The sequence below is a fragment of the Salvelinus alpinus genome, chromosome 18, assembly GCF_045679555.1.
Source record: "Salvelinus alpinus chromosome 18, SLU_Salpinus.1, whole genome shotgun sequence".
Classification (NCBI taxonomy): domain Eukaryota; kingdom Metazoa; phylum Chordata; class Actinopteri; order Salmoniformes; family Salmonidae; genus Salvelinus; species Salvelinus alpinus.
In genome coordinates, this window is record NC_092103.1 from 14,997,538 (window position 1) to 15,016,307 (window position 18,770).

Consider the following 18,770-nt stretch of genomic DNA (forward strand, 5'->3'; position numbering starts at 1 on the left):
CTTATATAGACAGGTGTGTGCCTTTCCAAATCATGTCCAATTAATTGAATTGGTGACAGGATTTACCTGAGCTCAATTTTGAGTGTCATACTTATGTAAATAAGGTATTTCTGTTTTTGTTTTTTTATAAATTAGCAAAAATGTTGAAAAACCTGTTTTCGGTATGTCGTTATGGTGTATTGTGTGTAGATTGATGATCATTTAAAATCAATTTTAGAATAAGGCTGTAACGTAAAAAGGGTCTGAATACTTTCCGAATGCACTGTATATTGGCTAGTACTACTGGGAGTGGTGGGATTCAATTAAATTAGTTTGAAATCCCGCAAGAATTGGACGAACAATATGAATTTGAAAGTCTTTTCATTTAAACGAAAGGAGTCAGTCACACCCTTCTATGACCTATTAGATATTCAGTGGCAGGAAAGCATTTTTACACTTAATAAATTGCCAATAACCCTCCGATTGGCCTTGAATTCACAGGGTGGCGGTGCATCGGCAACCCCACATTGATTTATGTCTGTTTCAATGTTGTTTTCAGCAGGTCTCCACTCTTGGGTTTCGCAATAATTACATCTTTATGATACATTCCAGCGTAATCAAGAAAAAATTGTGGTTTCTCAAGAGGTTAAACATGGTATTTATCCAAATAGAAAATGTTATTACGTTACTAGAGACAAGACAATCACTATTGACAATGCTTTCCCCTCTGTGGACATGATAACCAGGAACAGAGGCTATTTTTCCTACTCATGCAAAGCAAGCTGGTGATTAACTATACATTATTCATTTGCTTGAATAGATAACATAACAAATGTAAGAAAGAGAATACTTTATTTGTAATATATTTATACTTTTACACAAGTAAAATAAAATGCATATGAATGAAGAGTGAATGAATAGACAGCATTCTTTTGAGAATGCTAACTGTAACCACAGTGTGACAAGAAAACAAAACGTAGAAATATCAAGGTCTCGACTCAATCTGTTGTGCTGAATATCAGCATAACAACCTGTTCGAAACTGAAAGGCAATGTTCCTACGTTCGAGGAGACTGCATTCACGGTAAACGCTGCATATGTCAGCTCAATCTTGCTAAGGCTGAACTTCGGCGAGACGGATTGAATCGAGACCAAAGCATTTGTACGTTTACACTTATAAACATAAAAATAGCATTTAAATCAATGTTTCACTCTCAAAAAAAGATTAACAAAAATACATGGAGTAATAGGATCTGTCACATCTTTGGGGTTGTTATGAAGGAAACCTCAAAAGGTTCTTGATTTTAAACAGTAGTGCTGTTTCATTGTCTTTGTAATAACCAGTCACCACCATTGGCAGAGTAAGCTTAGAGACGATAGGACCTCCCAGAAGAAGTACTTTTCATAGCTGAGAAAAATATACAGTATCAACTGGGCACAAATCCATGAAATATATACATTTGGAATTGACATACTGTAGAAAGGCATCCATTTGTTGATGTGTGTTTTTTTACCTCTTCCATTTCTCTTTTCAGATTCATATCTTTAGATCTATGAAAGATTTCCCCCTTCCCACCCCTGGCACTTAACAGGGCCTCCTGTACTGGCCTTACAATGGCCCATATCATCCCTCAGTGATTGTAATTCCTAACAGAAGTCTAAGGATAGCCAAAACACAGGAAGAATGATAAGCCTCCAAGCTCCGATTGTAGATCCGTGGGACTTGAGACACAGAGAGTCTGACATGTTCTCCTTTGTACACATTTTCTTTTTTTCAGGGTCATTGGAGGGATCTAGATCCTCTGATGAATGGTCCAGATTGTTAGATAACGTTCCTCCTGGCCCATCGTTCAGACTCTCTTTGTTCTGGGGTTCGTTGGGGTCAGCTTCCATAAGCTTTGTTTTGGAGATGTTTTCCTTCTCCTTCAGAGGATTGTTGGTGATTTGTCTGCTGTTGTAGGAGGACTGATCTGGAAGACCCTTACTGGAGATGATGGAGGACTTGTCGTTGTCTGAGAGGCAGCACCTAGGAATACCAGCCCTAAGTGGACTCTCCGTGGTGAGTTTTCCAGAGCGCGTCTTAGAACTGAACACACTAATCCAAGTATGTTGAGAGCTCTCATAACAACCCTCCAGGTCAGGACTCTTTAGCCGTTTCAGGTCTTTCCCAGCCAGTCTAGCTGGAACATGGCACTCAAGCTCTGAGCTAGATCCTTTGAAGCCCTTGAACCAGTCCCACAGGGTCCTGGCCCGGCAGTCACAGATCCACTGGTTCCCATTCAGACGCAGGTACTGGAGGGACACCAATGGGTCCATGGTCTCCCCTGTCAACACTGTTAAATTGTTGAAGAACAGAAACAAAGTGGTCAGCTTGCGCAGGTCATGAAATGCCTTGCGCTGGACAAATGTCACTAGATTCTGATGGAGAAGCAAGCGATCCAGGCTTACCAAGCCGCGCAGCATGTGATCCGTCACAGTCTTTATCTTGTTGTTGTGGAGGAACAGGTAGGTCAGGTTAGCCAGGTCCAGAAATGTATCGTCATGGAGAGTCAGTAAACTGTTGTCCTGGAGATAGAGGTGCTGCAGGGAAAAGAGTCCCCTAAACACACCCACAGGCAGCTCAGACAAGCCACACCTGTGCAGATGCAGGGTGTGCAGTCTGGAGAGGCCTCTGAAAGCTGTGGGGCTGATGATCCTTAGATCATTGTCCCCTATGTCCAGCTCCTCTAGCCTCTCCAGGCCGTAAAAGGCCCCGGCCTCAATGTGGCTGATGTTGTTGGAGTAGAGCCAGAGGACGGTGAGGTTCCTGCAGGGGCTGAAGCTGGTGGAGCGCACTACGGTTAGCTTGTTGTTCTGGAGGAAGATTCGCTGGCTGTGGACAGGGATCTCTGTGGGGATGGAGTAGAGGCCCTGCTGCTGGCAGGCCAGGGTGGGCCGTGGCTCGCTGTGGCATATGCATGGCGCTGGGCAGCCCTCCACTCGACCCTCTATCGGAGGCACTAATTGAAGCCAGAGGATCAGAATGTAGAGTTCGCCAACTGCAAATGAGAAAGACACAAGTGGGTAATGAGAGTTTGTTGGGGTTCACAGGAAAAAAACTATCTGCTGTAAATCATCCAAAATAAATAAGGTGCTATCATTTAGCGTACTGTAGCACATTTAAACAGTCCCTTAAAATTACTCACAGTTGCAATATAGCTATAAAAGCTCGAACCTAAAAATAATACAAGTAGAAGTGTGGAATTAATTTTACGCGAGAATATTTTGATTTTACATATTCAAATGTAGTGTTCTTTAGATTTTATGATTTTATGGAATGAGGCAGCAACACACTACCTTCTATAAAATGGCCTTGGCCATATTTGCAAACGTTAAAATCAATCAGTTTTGCAAGTCTTAACAGAGTAGAAGATCCTGGTTTAGTTTTCGCTGGCCGTGCCACAACATTTCATCTCTGTTCAGACATCTAACTGCATAAGGACGGTGACATTCTCTTTTCTTCATGTATTTTAATGAAAAACTGAATTCAAAGACATCAGGGCAAACGCCAAGGGGATTATACAGCCCCACAGAAACCAATATTTATTAAGTGAAATGGATATAATGCACTTATGACACTCAGTCAATTTACATCAAAAACTCTGCATTTCCCCCTATGAGTAAAGCACACTTTACTAATCTAAAAGTGGAGAGCAGCTGGATTACACACCATCTGGAGATTTATCTCAAATTGGGTAACTTTTTACCAGTTCAATTTCAATCCTTTCCTGGAAGCACAGACCAGAGAGAGGAAGAGAAAGGAAAAGGATGGAGGGAGGGAAGAAACGAGAGAGTGGGGGTGGGGGTTGGACTATTTCACAAATTAATAAAACATTGGTGGGTTGAGCAAAAAATCCTCCACACTAACAGAGCAAATGGAACTAATCACATATGAGGACACCTGGGACACCTGTTCTATAGATCTCAGAGTGGATTTGCATGCTTGAAAGGGCAATTGACACAGGTCTCTCATGCCAATGCTGACATCACATGTAACCTTGTGGAGTGCCTACTGCAGATGAGATCAGACAGAACTCGTCTCCAGTGCAGGATGTGCTTTCCTCCTACGGTTACTACACTGTAAGTCTCTCTTATCGTAAAAGGATACCCCAATTTGATAGAACCAACATATTTGCTTTCATTGCCTTTAAAACGTGCCATTATGCTCAAAGGTTTTACATTGCATTACTATGTGCTTCACCAACACATTATATGGACTACAGGTATTTGCCTGTTGATATGTGCAGTTAATTCATGGAAACAAGAGGAATATAATATGGTTGTAATAATGGCTATGAGCAATTTCGAATTTGTGAGGCTTGTGAAGGCTGTCAGACCGGCAACAGTGAGACTGGAGTCTAATAGGGCACAGTTTCTTTTTAAACAGAAGGAGTGATAATTTGTAGAGACAAAGCATCTTCAAACCAGATGGCTTATAAATAACAGAGGAATTATGACTCCAAAGCCAAAGAACCAACAACCGAATGACACATAGACGCATAGAGAGAGAGAGTGAGAGAATGATGCTTGTGAACAAAACAATAGATAACGCTAATTCACAAAATATAATCTATTTGTATTCTAGTCATTTCATCAGAGCAATTCCAACTAGACAGTCATATTATTAGCATTGCCCGATATGTTCTGGGATGTGGGCATTGCCCACTGGACTCAGAAGCAGGCCTTAGTCACCTAAATTAAATAATCCCCTGGCACAGATGCTAGTTTTGGGACTATTAGACCTCTCCGAAGAAATGCTCACAGCTCCAGCATTATTTTCTCTATCGTAAAAGTCCCCACGGCTAATTATTATGTAAATTAAGCCATCATAATTTCAGGCACTGAGTGGTGGTTCCCAAATGAATACTATATTTGGACACTGTAAGAACTAAACAGAATGTGTGCATTTTCCGACCATAAATTGAAAGCTAAAACTGTACAATGCACTCAAAGATGTAGGTAAGTATTGACATAAGAGTCATTTCATGTCATTTCAGCAAGCCATGACAACCACCATCTCAGATTGTTCTGAAATCGTTTCTGTAGTTAGAAACAGGTAAGATTGGCATTCCTGATTTCTGAGAAATGAAGATATTGATTGCACCCAAATTGACAATTTTAAATGTAATTTATAGGATTTAGACAATATTCAATAAATATTCTGTAGTACCCAAAATTCGATCTGGACAAAACATTTTCCTACCAATGAGTAAGACATTAGGAATAAAAAAGGCCAAAAGCCACCCACAGACCCCCCACACCACACAACAATCCCATCCCAACAACCAGTATACTCTATAAATTCTTTATGTTTATGTAGTATAAGCAGTTTGGACCATTGCTTCGTCAAACTATGTAATGTATTACTGTGAATCTGGTGATGTTTTTGTCCACCACTGTTCAGAGAAATTAGTAATTGAAGTCATGTGCATTGATTACCATCAAGTAGTGTGGAAGTACCAGATTTGGAGCACTAGTTGCTACTGTTCCTGCTATACCGCCTCACTATTTTCTCCATTTTGTTCATCTCTTGTGTTTATTAAATAGATCACAACAGTTCCTTTGCAACTTTGGGAAGAAAACCAATAGATTTTACTCATGAGGAAAACATGAGGGTGGCAGGTAGCCTAGTGGTTAGAGCGTTGGACTTGATCACATCCCCGAGCTGTCCCTGAAGGCTGTCATTGAAAATAAAAATGTATTCTTAACTGACTTGCCTAGTTAAATAAAGATACAATTGTGTGGTCATCCTCATAGTTCAAGCCAGTCCTCTGTGAAAGCAGAGGACTGGCTCTGTTTATGGCTCTGTTTATCCTCCTCTTAGAAACATAATGCTTCCACCCAACAATCCTTAAATAGTCCACAAGTGACAGCTCTCTGAAAGGGCGCTATGGTGCAATTATAATATGAAGACTTTTCCTACAAGCCCATAACTTTGATGGAGAAATGGGCTAGGGGACTAAAATGTTGTGACAACACTAACAAAATAATACATTGCATGGCACTCTTGTGTTGGTCAACAACAACAAAAATATCAGGAAGCATCTCTATATGTATTGTGATTAGTGGCATTGACCAACCAACCTAATACCATTACAAAACACTATTCAGTGTGTGTTTGGGACTTTTACCATTGAAGACCAGAAGACTGAATCTATTAGAACTGCTTTAGCCTAATCGTTTGCTTGTTCAACTGGAATGGTCTAACAGTAACTAATCTAGACCTTTTGTGAAGGGTATACCATACACAAAGGGGCCGTTTCTTGGACACAGATTAAGCGTAAGAGAAGACCTGAATTGCTTTCATGGAAGACTTGAATTGTGAGGCTGACCACACAATGTATTTTCTTCATGAGCCAAATCGTTTGGTTTTCTACCCAAAGTTGCAAAGGAAATGTTGTGATCTGTTTAATAAACACAGGAGACCAGCAAAGTGGATGAAATAGTGAGGCGGTATAGCAGGAACAGGAGCATCTAATGGTCAAACACTACTTCATGGTAAATGATGTAAGCAACTTCAAGACTAATTTCTCTGAACAGGGGGGGAAAAACATCACCAGATTCACAGGGAATACATTACATAGTATGGAAAAGCAATACTCCAAACAGCTTCATACTACTTGTCAAACATAGAGACTTGAAACTTATACTGGTTGTTGGGGTGGGATTGGCGTGGGGTGAGGGGGTCCGTAGATGTTTTTGGGATTTTAGAGATTCTCCATGTTTTACTCATTAGTAGGAAGAAGTTTGGTCCAAATCAAATGTTGGGTACTATATTTATTGAATATTATCTGAGTCCTATAAATTAAAATGGCCAATTTGGGTGCAATCAATTAGCTTAATTTCTCAGATATCAAATTATATTTCAGAAAAATTAAGTTGCAGGAATGCTCATTGTATCTGTTACTAACTACATAACCAATTTTAGAACAATCTGAGATGGTGGGTGTTGAAATCCTCTTTCTTGTGCTTTTTGAGGTGGAACGACCCATAATGTGTTTACAGTAAATTCACAGCAACGTATCATCAAATGTCTTAACAGGGTGTAAAGATTTACAGGACCCCAATTATTTGAAAGCGAATGGAATCCAACCTTAGCCATTGTACAGATATCTTGCAATCACTTTGCACCATTGAGAAAGGACCTATAAGAATACAGCAAAAGATGTACGATCTTAATTTGATCACCCTGTTGCAGGTGCAAACATGTCTATTAATTATAATCCACATAATAATTAACATTTCCTTTTTGCTGCAAGATTATTTTCCTGCTGTAGCAGGAAACTGGCTCAAATTAAGATCTCTATTATATTGCCTCCTCCCAGCACAATTCTCAAGAGACAGCGGACTATGACATACTTTTTCATATAAAACCAATCTTTGCACTGCTTGGGAGTCTATGGCTATTATATGTGGCAGCCATCCCAGTGGTACTTTTCAGAGGGAGAAAAAAGCATAGCTTTCAGCACCAAGCAATGCGAGAAGAAAAAGCTGATGCTTGCTAGACAGGATGCCACAGTACAGACAGTCACAACAAGCTATTAAAACTGCAGAGCGTTGAGGTCAGCTCAGGAAGAAGTGTTTGCAGTAAATATCCATGAAGTCAACTCGACAGATTAAAACCACACAACCCTGCAAACTGTATCAGTAAAGATGAAGGATCTTAATTTGAGCCAATTTGCTACAGCAGGAAAATAATCCCCCAGCAACAGGAAATGGCAATTTTTATGTGGATTATATGTAATTAATGGATATTTTTCTGAAAACTTTAGAAACCATTTTAAATCTAAAATACACCATAAGTTTGCATTTCGTTCTGTGCAGGAAAATTCTCAGCAACAAAATTACGATCCTACATCTGTATTTGAGCAAAATATTTTGTTTCAGATTTGAATCAGATTTTTTCAATCAAATGAATCAGTTAGAATGAATTCCAGTATGAATGAATTCCAGATATAAACTAATACTGTAATTGCAGATCTGGCAGCATATTGCAAAATCAATATATCCCTGGTTAAACCAACTAGCAGGCACGGACAGAGCATCACATCAGTCACAGATTCTGCAAAAAAATATACCTCAAGATTATTCCCAATGAATGAAAAGGTATTAAGTGCACCGGTGTGCATAGGTGCATAGCAATAGGTGTATCCTTGTGCATCATCTACATTCATGACAGACTGGTGCTTTTTAAAAACCTCTTTAATGTGTCATGAAACAGTTTGACAATTGTTTCTCTGACTGTGACGTGCACGTCATCAGAAAAAAGTAAAGATATTTTTTTTCTTTTTGCACCAAGAGGCAAGAGAGATAGGGTGCTTCAACCCATCACAAAAAAACTAAAGTTTGACGGTGTTCTAAAAGGTTTTCTTCATCCAGGCATGTGTTGTGCTGAACATCCTATGGCGGAGGAAAAGGTCCTGCATTATTGACTAGCTGCTCCTGTCCGGGGGTGCCTGGGTACACTAAGCCCTCGTGGTAGAAAATGGATTCTGCAGTAACGAGGAGCGATAAGGCACGAGGCCACTGAACCCCGGTGCCTCTAGATCATCGCATGGCCAGGCACTGGAGTTTCTCATTGCACAGCTGATAAGAGATTCACAGCCACAGCCCTTTATTGATCCATCACCTTTTCATTTAGTGAGCTGTCCAGTCTAAGCCCTGCCGTTCCCTACCCTCCACAGCACAGCGCCCCTGCTGGCCAGCCTAGCCAGGCATCCCTGTTGGTCTTGTTCCCTTTATTTTCTCATCCTCTTATCTCGCTTCTGCTGAACAACAACCAAAATGTAAGCTGACGAGAAATTAGTTTGTGTACCTCACTCGACTTGGCCCTGCATATAGGGGTAGGAGGTGTTGAGCAAGCGGAAGAGAGCGTTCTGATAAGAGGCTGTGTTTGACAGGGGGCAACTGTGATGGTGGAGGATCGCACAGCTGTAAGGGCCCCTATCTGCTGCCTCCACTGTTAATGCTGTCACAGAGTAGAAGAGAAGGATAGACTGAGCCCACTGTCCTCTTGCCGGTCACTGACAGAGTCTGAGCTGCCTTGGTACTGCTGTACTCACACGGAAAAGAAAACATATAAAATATATTTTTTTAATAAAACTTTTTGGATACATGTGAAATATTTACAATTGGCCAAATAATACTATATACTAATAATAATAGTATATACTGTATATGAAAAATATTTAATACATTTTAAATACATTCCAACATATATTACGAAATGTATTTCAAATGTACTGTATATATACACACATGTATCTAAAATGTATATCACAGTATTTGTGAAATGGATTGGAAAATGAATTAAACCTATTTCAAAATATATTCTGAAAAACATTAAACAATGTATTTTAGAATATGGTTTGACATATTTATCAATATTTGGTAAATATTTCTTTTTTTATGTATTTGGAAATGTTTTGTAAAATATTCCCAAATACAACACCCATTTAAATGTATTTGTAATAATTATAAATATGCACTACTGTTCAAAAGTTTGGGGTCACTTAGAAATGTTCTTGTTTTTGAAAGAAAATCTACTTTTTTGTCCATTAAAATAACATCAAATTGATCAGAAATATAGTGTAGACATTGTTAATATTGTAAATGACTATCGTAGCTGAAAACGGCAGATTTTTAATGGAATATCTACATAGGCGTACAGAGGCCCATTATCAGCAACCATCACTCCTGTGTTCCAATGGCACCTTGTGTTAGCTAATCCAAGTTTATCATTTTAAAGGCTAATTGATCATTAGAAAACCATTTAGAAATTATGTTAGCACAGCTGAAAACTGTTGTTAAGGATTAAAGAAGCTATAAAACTGGACTTCTTTTGACTAGTTGAGTATCTGGAGCATCAGCATTTGTGGGTTCAATTACAGGCTCAAAATGGCCAGAAACAAATAACTTTCTTCTGAAACTTGTCAGTTTATTCTTGTTCTGAGAAATGAAGGCTATTCCATGCGAAAAATTGCCAAGAAACTGAAGATCTTGTACAACGCTGTGTACTACTCCCTACACAGAACAGAGCAAACTGGTTCTAACCAGAATAGAAAGAGTAGTGGGAGGCCCCGGTGCACAACTGAGCAAGAGGACAAGTACATTAGAGTGTCTAGTTTGAGAAACAGACGCCTCACAAGTCCTCAACTATCAGCTTTATTAAATAGTACCCGCAAAACCCCGGTCTCAACGTCAACAGTGAAGAGGCGACTGCTGGCCTTCTAGGCAGAGTTGCAAAGGAAAAGCCATATCTCTGTCCAGTGTCTGTGTTCTTTTGCCCATCTTAATATTTTATGGTCAACTGCACCCGGCCCGCCACAAGGAGTTGCTAGAGCGCAATGAGCCAAGTAAAGCCCCCCGGCCAAACCTCCCCTAAACCCGACAACGCTGGGCCAATTGTGCACCGCCCTATGGGACTCCCAGTCATGGCCAGTTGTGATACAGTCCAGGATTGAACCCGGGTCTGTAGTGGCACCTCAAGCACTGTGATGCAGTGCCTGAGACCGCTGAGCGACTCGGGAGGCCATAACTGTTATTTTTTATAAAAATGTATAGCAAATATAATACATTTGCCAAATCATATTGTCTTAACAATTAACCTTTAGTAGGTTATTTGGTACCATTAGGACCACAGAACTGGCAGTGTACAAGCTTAACCTTAAACTACAGAACAAAACAGAACACATTGACTGGTATGACAATCCATCACAGGAGTGGCCAAAGAATCACTAAGATTTCACCTCGCCTCCAAGTCTTCTAAAAGGCTGCCGCCGCTACAATATCTTTTGTTAAAAGAACATGATACTGTACATTAACGGTCATGTAGTGACTCCATATCTTTCATGTGCATATGACAAATAAACAAACAAACTTGATGAGAGCATTGACTTGATGAGAGCATTGTCACTCTGTGTAAAGGGGAGACTAACGAACATGAGTGTGTTCTCCGTTTTGCTCTACGACCCTCACGAATGTGACGGGACTTATCTGAAGGTAAACCATATAAACGAATGTGACGGGACTTATCTGAAGGTAAACCGTATAAACGAATGTGACGGGACTTATCTGAAGGTAAACCGTATAAACGAATGTGACGGGACTTATCTGAAGGTAAACCATATAAACGAATGTGACGGGACTTATCTGAAGGTAAACCATATAAACGAATGTGACGGGACTTATCTGAAGGTAAACCATATAAACGAATGTGACGGGACTTATCTGAAGGTAAACCATATAAACGAATGTGACGGGACTTATCTGAAGGTAAACCATATAAACGAATGTGACGGGACTTATCTGAAGGTAAACCATATAAACGAATGTGACGGGACTTATCTGAAGGTAAACCATATAAACGAATGTGACGGGACTTATCTGAAGGTAAACCATATAAACGAATGTGACGGGACTTATCTGAAGGTAAACCATATAAACGAATGTGACGGGACTTATCTGAAGGTAAACCATATAAACGAATGGAAGTATCAAGGTAGTTTTGTGCCAACAAAAATAAGTGGTTAAATATGTGTCCAAAAAAAAAGAAAATATTTCCTGAACTTTCTTATGTCTCTTAGATATAGGACAGACACTTAAAAACCTTATTCTTTATGGTTAATTTTTTTACTGTCTTTTTTGCCATTTATGAATGTGTTAGTCAGTGCATTTATATGGGCTATAGTAGTAAAGGTAACACCTGGAATGAAAAGTTTAGCAAACAAAAAAAAGGGCTGCGGAACCAGTTATTAATAACAGTTAGTTATTAACTACATTTATGGGTGTTTTTTTTTTTTACAGTGTAAGACCGCTAAATAGCCATAAGACTGCTAAATAGTCCATGTAACCATTTAATTATCTGCATTGACCCTATCTTGCACTGACTCACAAGACTATATATACACTCACTCACACACTTCACTGACACTCTCACACAAAACCCACACAAATTCACATACAGTACACTACATACGAACACTACACACATAACACACACACTGTAACGGCAGCCTTCCTCCTCTTCACGAGAAGAGAGGGTGTAACAGGGATCGGACCAACATGCAGCGTAGCCAGTGCTCAACATGTTTAATAAAACGAAACTGTGAACACTTACAACGATACAAAATAACAAAATGTGGCAAACCGATACAGCCCTATCTGGTGCAGAGAAAACACAAAGACAGGAAACAACCACCCACAAAATCCCAACACACAACAAGCCACCTAAATATGATTCCCAATCAGAGACAACACAAAACACCTGCCTCTGATTGGGAACCATATTAGGCCAAACATAGAAACAGACAAACTAGACACACAACATAGAATGCCCACCCAGCTCACGTCCTGACCAACACTAAAACAAGCAAAACACACAAGAACTATGGTCAGAACGTGACACACACGCATACCGACACAACACACACATACATACGGTGCCTTCAGAAAGTATTCATACCCCTTGACTTTTTCCACATTTTGTTAAATTGAGATTTTGTGTCACTGGCCTACACACAACACCCCATAATGTCAAAGTGTAATTATATTTAGAGAAATTTTTATAAATTAATTACGAATGAAAAGCTGAAATATATTGAGTTAATAAGATTTCAACCACTTTGTTATGGCAAGCCTAAATAAGTTCCTAAATAAGTAAAAATGTGCTTATCAAGTCACATAATACATTGAATAGACTCACTCTATGTGCAATAATAGTGTTTAACATGATTTTTGAATGACTACTGTACCTCGTCTCTGTACCTCACACATAATACCGTTCAGGGATTCCCGTTCAGGGATTTACGCTCAGGGATTACCGTTCAGGGATTTCCCCATGAGGCCAACGGTGACATTAAAACAGTTACAGTTTAATGGCTGTGATTTGTGAAAACTGAGGATGGATCAACAATACTCCACAATACTAACCTAAATTACAGAATGAAAAGAAGGAAGCCTGTACAGAATAAAAATATTGCAAACATGCATCCTGTTTGCAATAAGACACTAGAGTAAAACTGTAAACAATTTGGCTAAGATATTATGTTTATGTCCTGAGTACAAAGCGTTATGTTTGGGGTAAATCCAACACAACACATCACTGAGTACCACTCTTCATATTTTCAAGCATGGTGGTGGCTGCATGAAGTTATGGGTATACTTGTCATCGGCAAGGACTACAGTGTTTTTTTTAGGATTGAAAGAAATGGATTTGAAGCACAGGCAAAATCCTAGAGGAAAACGTGCTTCAGTGTGCTTTCCAACAGACACTGGGAGACAAATTCACCTTTCAGCAGGACAACCTAAAACACAAGGTAAAATCTACACTGGAGTTACTTACCAAGACAACATTGAATGTCCCTGAGTGGCCTGATTGCAAGTCTGACTTAAATCGTCTTGAAAATGTATGGCAAGACTTTAAAATGTCTGTCTAATAATGATCAACAACCAACTTGACGGACTTAAAGAATTTGTGCAAATATTGTACAATCCAGGATTCTAATATGTATTGACTCAGGTGTGTGAATACTTATGTAAATTATATATATATATATCTTTATTTCATTTTCAATACATTTGCAAACATTTCTAAAAACATGTTTTCACTTTGTCATTATGGGGTATTATGTGTAGATGGATAAGAGAAAAACATGCATTTAATAAAAATTGTATTCAGGCTGTAACACAACAAAATGTGGAATAAGTTAAAGGGTATGAATACTTCCTGAAAGCACTGTATAGTATGGACACTAATCTTCCAACATTACCATGGGTAGAAGAACTAAATGTGGCAATTTTCAGAATTAATCAAACCACCGTTTTCTTCCATTTGTTCATAAAGGCTCGCCAAACCTGTTCTTTTATGATTCATAAATACTTTCCTAAACCTAAATAATTGACAAGATCAGAGTATTTTTCAATCTACCAATTGGTGCTGAAATGGAGACGAATATGCATATATTTACACAACATTTATACAACATCGATATACAACATTCTAACTTAAAGGTGTACCGTATTTAAAGGGATGGCTTAGGATAAGTGTACTGAAAACCCTTATGAATGAAAACTCCACAAACAAATCTGTTGGCCAGCAAGTGTGATTTCATTTTTTATACATTTGCTAAAATTTCTCAAATCATGTTTTCACTTTGTCATTATGGGGTATAGTGTGTAGATGGGTTGGAAAGAAAATCTATTTAATCAATTTTTCATTCTGGCTGTAACAACAAAATAAGTTAAAGGGTATGAATACTTTCTGAAGAATCTGTACACACACATACACTTTCACACTCAACATATGCAGCTGTTACTCTGTTCTTTATTCTTACTCTTATCATTATTTATTCTGATGCCTAGTCACTTTATCCTGCCTCTATGTACATAGAGTACAGCCATCCCTCAAATACCTCGTACCCCTGCACATTGATCTGGTACTGGTACTCCATGTATATAGCTTCGTTCTTGTGCATTTTATTCCTCTTATAGAGTTACTTTTATTATTTGTAGTTTTTAAATCTGCATCAATGGGAAGGGCTCGTAAGCAAGAATTTCACAGTAAACCCCCTTGTATTCGGGGCATGTGACAAATAAAATGTGATTTGATTTGGAGAATTCAATAAATCTGATTTTCAATAGGAATACAGACTTGGTAAAGTGCAAAAATGTAGCATTTTGACATGTCCCTCCATGCCCCCTCTAAGAAGATTTTAACCCATTAAACCCCCAAAACACTCCATGTTTCCACCATCATTGTAAAGCTCTAGTTATTTTTGTGACTTTGAGAAAGTTCTTTCTGAAGATGATTTCTTGTGATTCATGTACGTCTGTCCCTCATTTTAAGGTCAACCCTGTTACTTGAATTGAACTCTTGTTTTATTCCTTTTAAAATATTTCTTCCAAAATCAAGATTGAACATCTAATAGTCAAATTATAGTGTAAAATCAGGTGAGCTGGTTCTATTTGGCCATTTTCGGGAGTTTAATACTGTGCCTACAGTATTATTAATCAGCTGCCTAAAACCTGCCATAGCAATATTTATGTAGCAGCTTTTTTTACAATAGTGTCAGTGCACACACTTGTTTTCTTCTGAAATATGGAAGGCTCTATGTGTGACTCCTGTGCCTATACTCATATGTTCCATTTGGAGTTAAGCCTATGATTATGTGAGCTCAACCTGGAATTGTGTTTGTTAAAAGGAGGAGCCACCTTGAATTCATCCTATTTTGGACGTTTTCAATGGGTACGCTCTCCAGCATGAATATCATGAAGACTTCAAAACGAGTCTGATTGTATTGGGTCCCATGGCAGTCCGCTTGAAAGCCAAACCAGTTATCTCACCTCACCATCCTCCCATTGATAACAGAACAAAGCGCACAAATGTATATTTTTTTCATGGAGGCTGAAAGGTTGAGTCATACAGCACCAGTCTTCTTCACCTGTACTGCAAGTAGTCTCACATTGCATCTATTATGCAGCAATGTTTTACAAGAAAAGTGGAGCTTGCCTTTCCAATCCATCCACATTGAAAAGCAGGTTCCTGCTCTGTAATCTTTGAACATCTCAGATGTAACAAAGGATGAAAGCCCTGCCAAACCTGAGTAATTTCACAGAAACAGGCCAACATGGCAAATTATGCCAATTGAAGTAGAAACTGAGAAGCGATGGAGACACAAACGGTGACAGCAACAGCTCCTTCCCATATACCTATAATCATAAATGGGAGAAAAAAAATCCCTATTACATCAGCTTTCTATCAAAGTGCTTTAAAGTTCCAATGCAGCAGTTTTTATCTAAATATCAAATAATTTCTGGGTAACAATTAAGTACCTTACTGTGATTGTTTTGAATTAAATTGTTCAAAAAGAAACAAAATAGCAATTTCTCATGCAAGAATTTAGCTAGGACTGTGTGAGAGTGGTCTGACTGGAAAGGGGAAAACTGAAAACTAGCTGTTATTGGCAGAGAGGTTCGGAACATTGATGTCACCAGGCAGGCCAAAACTCCATCCCACTACAACAGGCTGAAATTTCAGGCGGTCTTTTCAAACTGCTTTTAAAGTAAAAGGGCATTACCATATTTTCATTCCAACCTCAGTGTGGAAATACATTTTAGTCAATTAGCAGACACTCTTATCCAAAGCATACACTTTCTTCATACTGGTCCCACGTGGGAATCAAACCCACAACCATGGCATTGCAAGCCACCAACTAAGCCACACAGGACCCAGAGTACAGAAAACATTTCCATGACATAGACTGACCAGGTGAATCCAGGTAAAAGCTATGATCCCTTATTGATGTCACTTGTTAAATCCACTTCAATCGGGGTAGATGAAGGTGAGGAGACAGGTTAAAGAAGGATTTTTAAGCCTTGAGACAATTGGCACATGGATTGTGTATGTGTGCCATTCAGAGGGTGAATTGGATGAAAGACAAAAAAGGGTGAAAGACAAAAGTGCCTTGCCCAGTGCAGTCAACTCAATATTAGGAAGGTGTTCCGAATTTTTGGTATATGCAGGAAATCATGTTTTTGACTGCGCTGGGCCTTTAGCAACATGCTGTCATTACTAATAGAGTTAGATTTGTATGGGAGTCACACTTTGAGTCGCTACTGCTTTGTTTCATGACTGTGTGGTGGTCCTTGAGTGGGCGAATGATGCGAAAAGCATTAGCATGCCCTCTAGTGTTAGCACAAGCCTCCCTGCTGGTGTGACTGGCTAGCACAGTGACCAGGCTGTCAAATGACAGCGGATATCCAACCTGACGTATTTAAGTGCCACAGCAAGCAGACCATGGAGAGAGCACATGCCAAAGACAGCCAGGGAAAAGAAAAGGGCTGTGTGATGTTGCATCCTAATGGCCCTCATAAAAACCCTGCATATCTGCCATAGATCCTCCATACAGTGTATTATATGGCTTAGCCTATTTGAATATCTCAAATATCTTGTGTGTTTTGTCACATATACACACACACATATTAATGCCGGTATTAGATCGTACAGTTATACTGATCAAACAGCATTATTTTCAGATATGAATAAGCTGTCTGTCTGTACACAATCATTTATGTACTTTGGCAGCTTGAATTTAAATTGTATCAATGAATCAACTTAATAAGCATCACACTCTCCATTTCTCTCTGCTTCTCTCCATCCCTCTTTTTCTTTCACACCCTCTGTTTCTTACCTCTGTAAGTCCCCTCTACCTTGCATCTCTCACGCTCGCTCTCTCATTCCCACCCACATTGACCTAGCATCGATCATCTGCCCTACCCCCTCCTGATATATATCATTTTGGAATGAAACTCAAATACAGTTGATCTGTCTCTCGCAAAGACTGAAATACAGAGGCTGAAGTTCTAAACCATAGTATGGGAAACCATCAAAGTGAGCAGGTAATACTTTTGGAAAATAAAATCCCCAGAGAAGCTTCTGACTGTGGATAAGGGTAAATTGGATTAATAACACTATCTGCTTTAAGCTACACTATCATAATGTTTGATTCTGTTAATTTGTGGGTGACCTGGTGTCTTTGTTCCTCAAGTGATTTGTGAGCGGGACTAGGAACCAACAATGACAGACCTGCCTGGCAGTTCAAACTCACTTAGTAATGCCATTGTGCTCTACTTGGCAGAGCAAATGGGTCATCCCACTAAAATGGAGAGAGGAATAAGAGTGTTTGTGAAGAGATACAGAGTTTGTAGTAAAAAAGCCACTTGAAACTACCAGGCTTAAAAAGCTAGCAGAGTACTGATGACAGAATTGTCCAACAAAGGATGGCCTACATAACACAGTTATAACCATGACATAAACAGTCATTAATGACAGCTGATGTCAGATTAAGATTCAGCAAAAATAATTCTCAGTCAGCAAAACACAAAAAGTCCATAACTATCTAAAAGGAAAGCCAGAAAATAAATCCTCACAACAGAGATGAACCCTACAAACTAAAGACAAGCATCTGACATTTACAGGTGATAATGCGTGTTCAAACTTTTATCAACCCTTTGCAGCTTTTGCACCTTTCTAAAAGACACTGAAGGGCAACTGCAAAAAATAAGAATTTAGGAGATGAATGCCTATTTTTAAACTGAACCCAAAAGGAGGAGGGAGTAAACAAACAATGACTTGAAATTCTTTAGAAATGTATTCCTTTGTGTGGCATTAATCCACATGCAAAGCAGATTGGCTGTTTTTGGGTGACTTGTCCTTCCATGAGAAAGGATTTGCTGAAGATGGGGTTTGAGTCCTATAGGCAGTACGGATAAATAGAGGAGCAGAATGCAGCCAGACAGCCTAGTGAAAAACAGACAGCAGTTCCACTGTAAAGTGAAATTGATCTTGTTGCCAGTCAGATATATCTTGACCATATCCATGTGCTCCATACTGTGCTCCTCCCCATCAACACAGTCTATTGGATTACCAGGTAATTAATTAACTTTAAAAGTCATTGGAACTCCACTGGAAACTCAAATTCTTCCCCATCCATTCTCAGTGTTCCGACTGAGAAGTGAGCAGCGATATCACTATTATGATATCACGTTTACCATAGGGCCTGCTAACATAGAGTAGAGTGCTTTGTGGGAAATCTCATAATATCTGACCTAATCACAATTCCACAAAAATTAGCTTACGGAGCAGAGTGATATCGGAGAGGGCAGGAACAGTGATTCACTGCAGCTTGCTGTATTTCATCTATGGAAAATGTTTTACTGAGGAAGATGAAGGTTAGAAAAACCAATGCTGGTTGG

General features: G+C 39.2%; 1 protein-coding gene across 1 annotated transcript in view; it reads right to left on the minus strand.

Annotated features, from left to right (window-relative positions):
- Positions 1–814: 814 nt before the first annotated feature.
- The window catches only part of LOC139543860 (reticulon-4 receptor-like), a 38,274-nt gene continuing 20,318 nt past the window's right edge, over positions 815–18,770 (minus strand). The window contains exon 2 of the mRNA XM_071350352.1: positions 815–3,016. Coding sequence (XP_071206453.1) covers positions 1,626–3,016 — 1,391 coding nt within the window. The 3' untranslated portion in view covers positions 815–1,625. The remainder of the gene's footprint in view (positions 3,017–18,770) is intronic.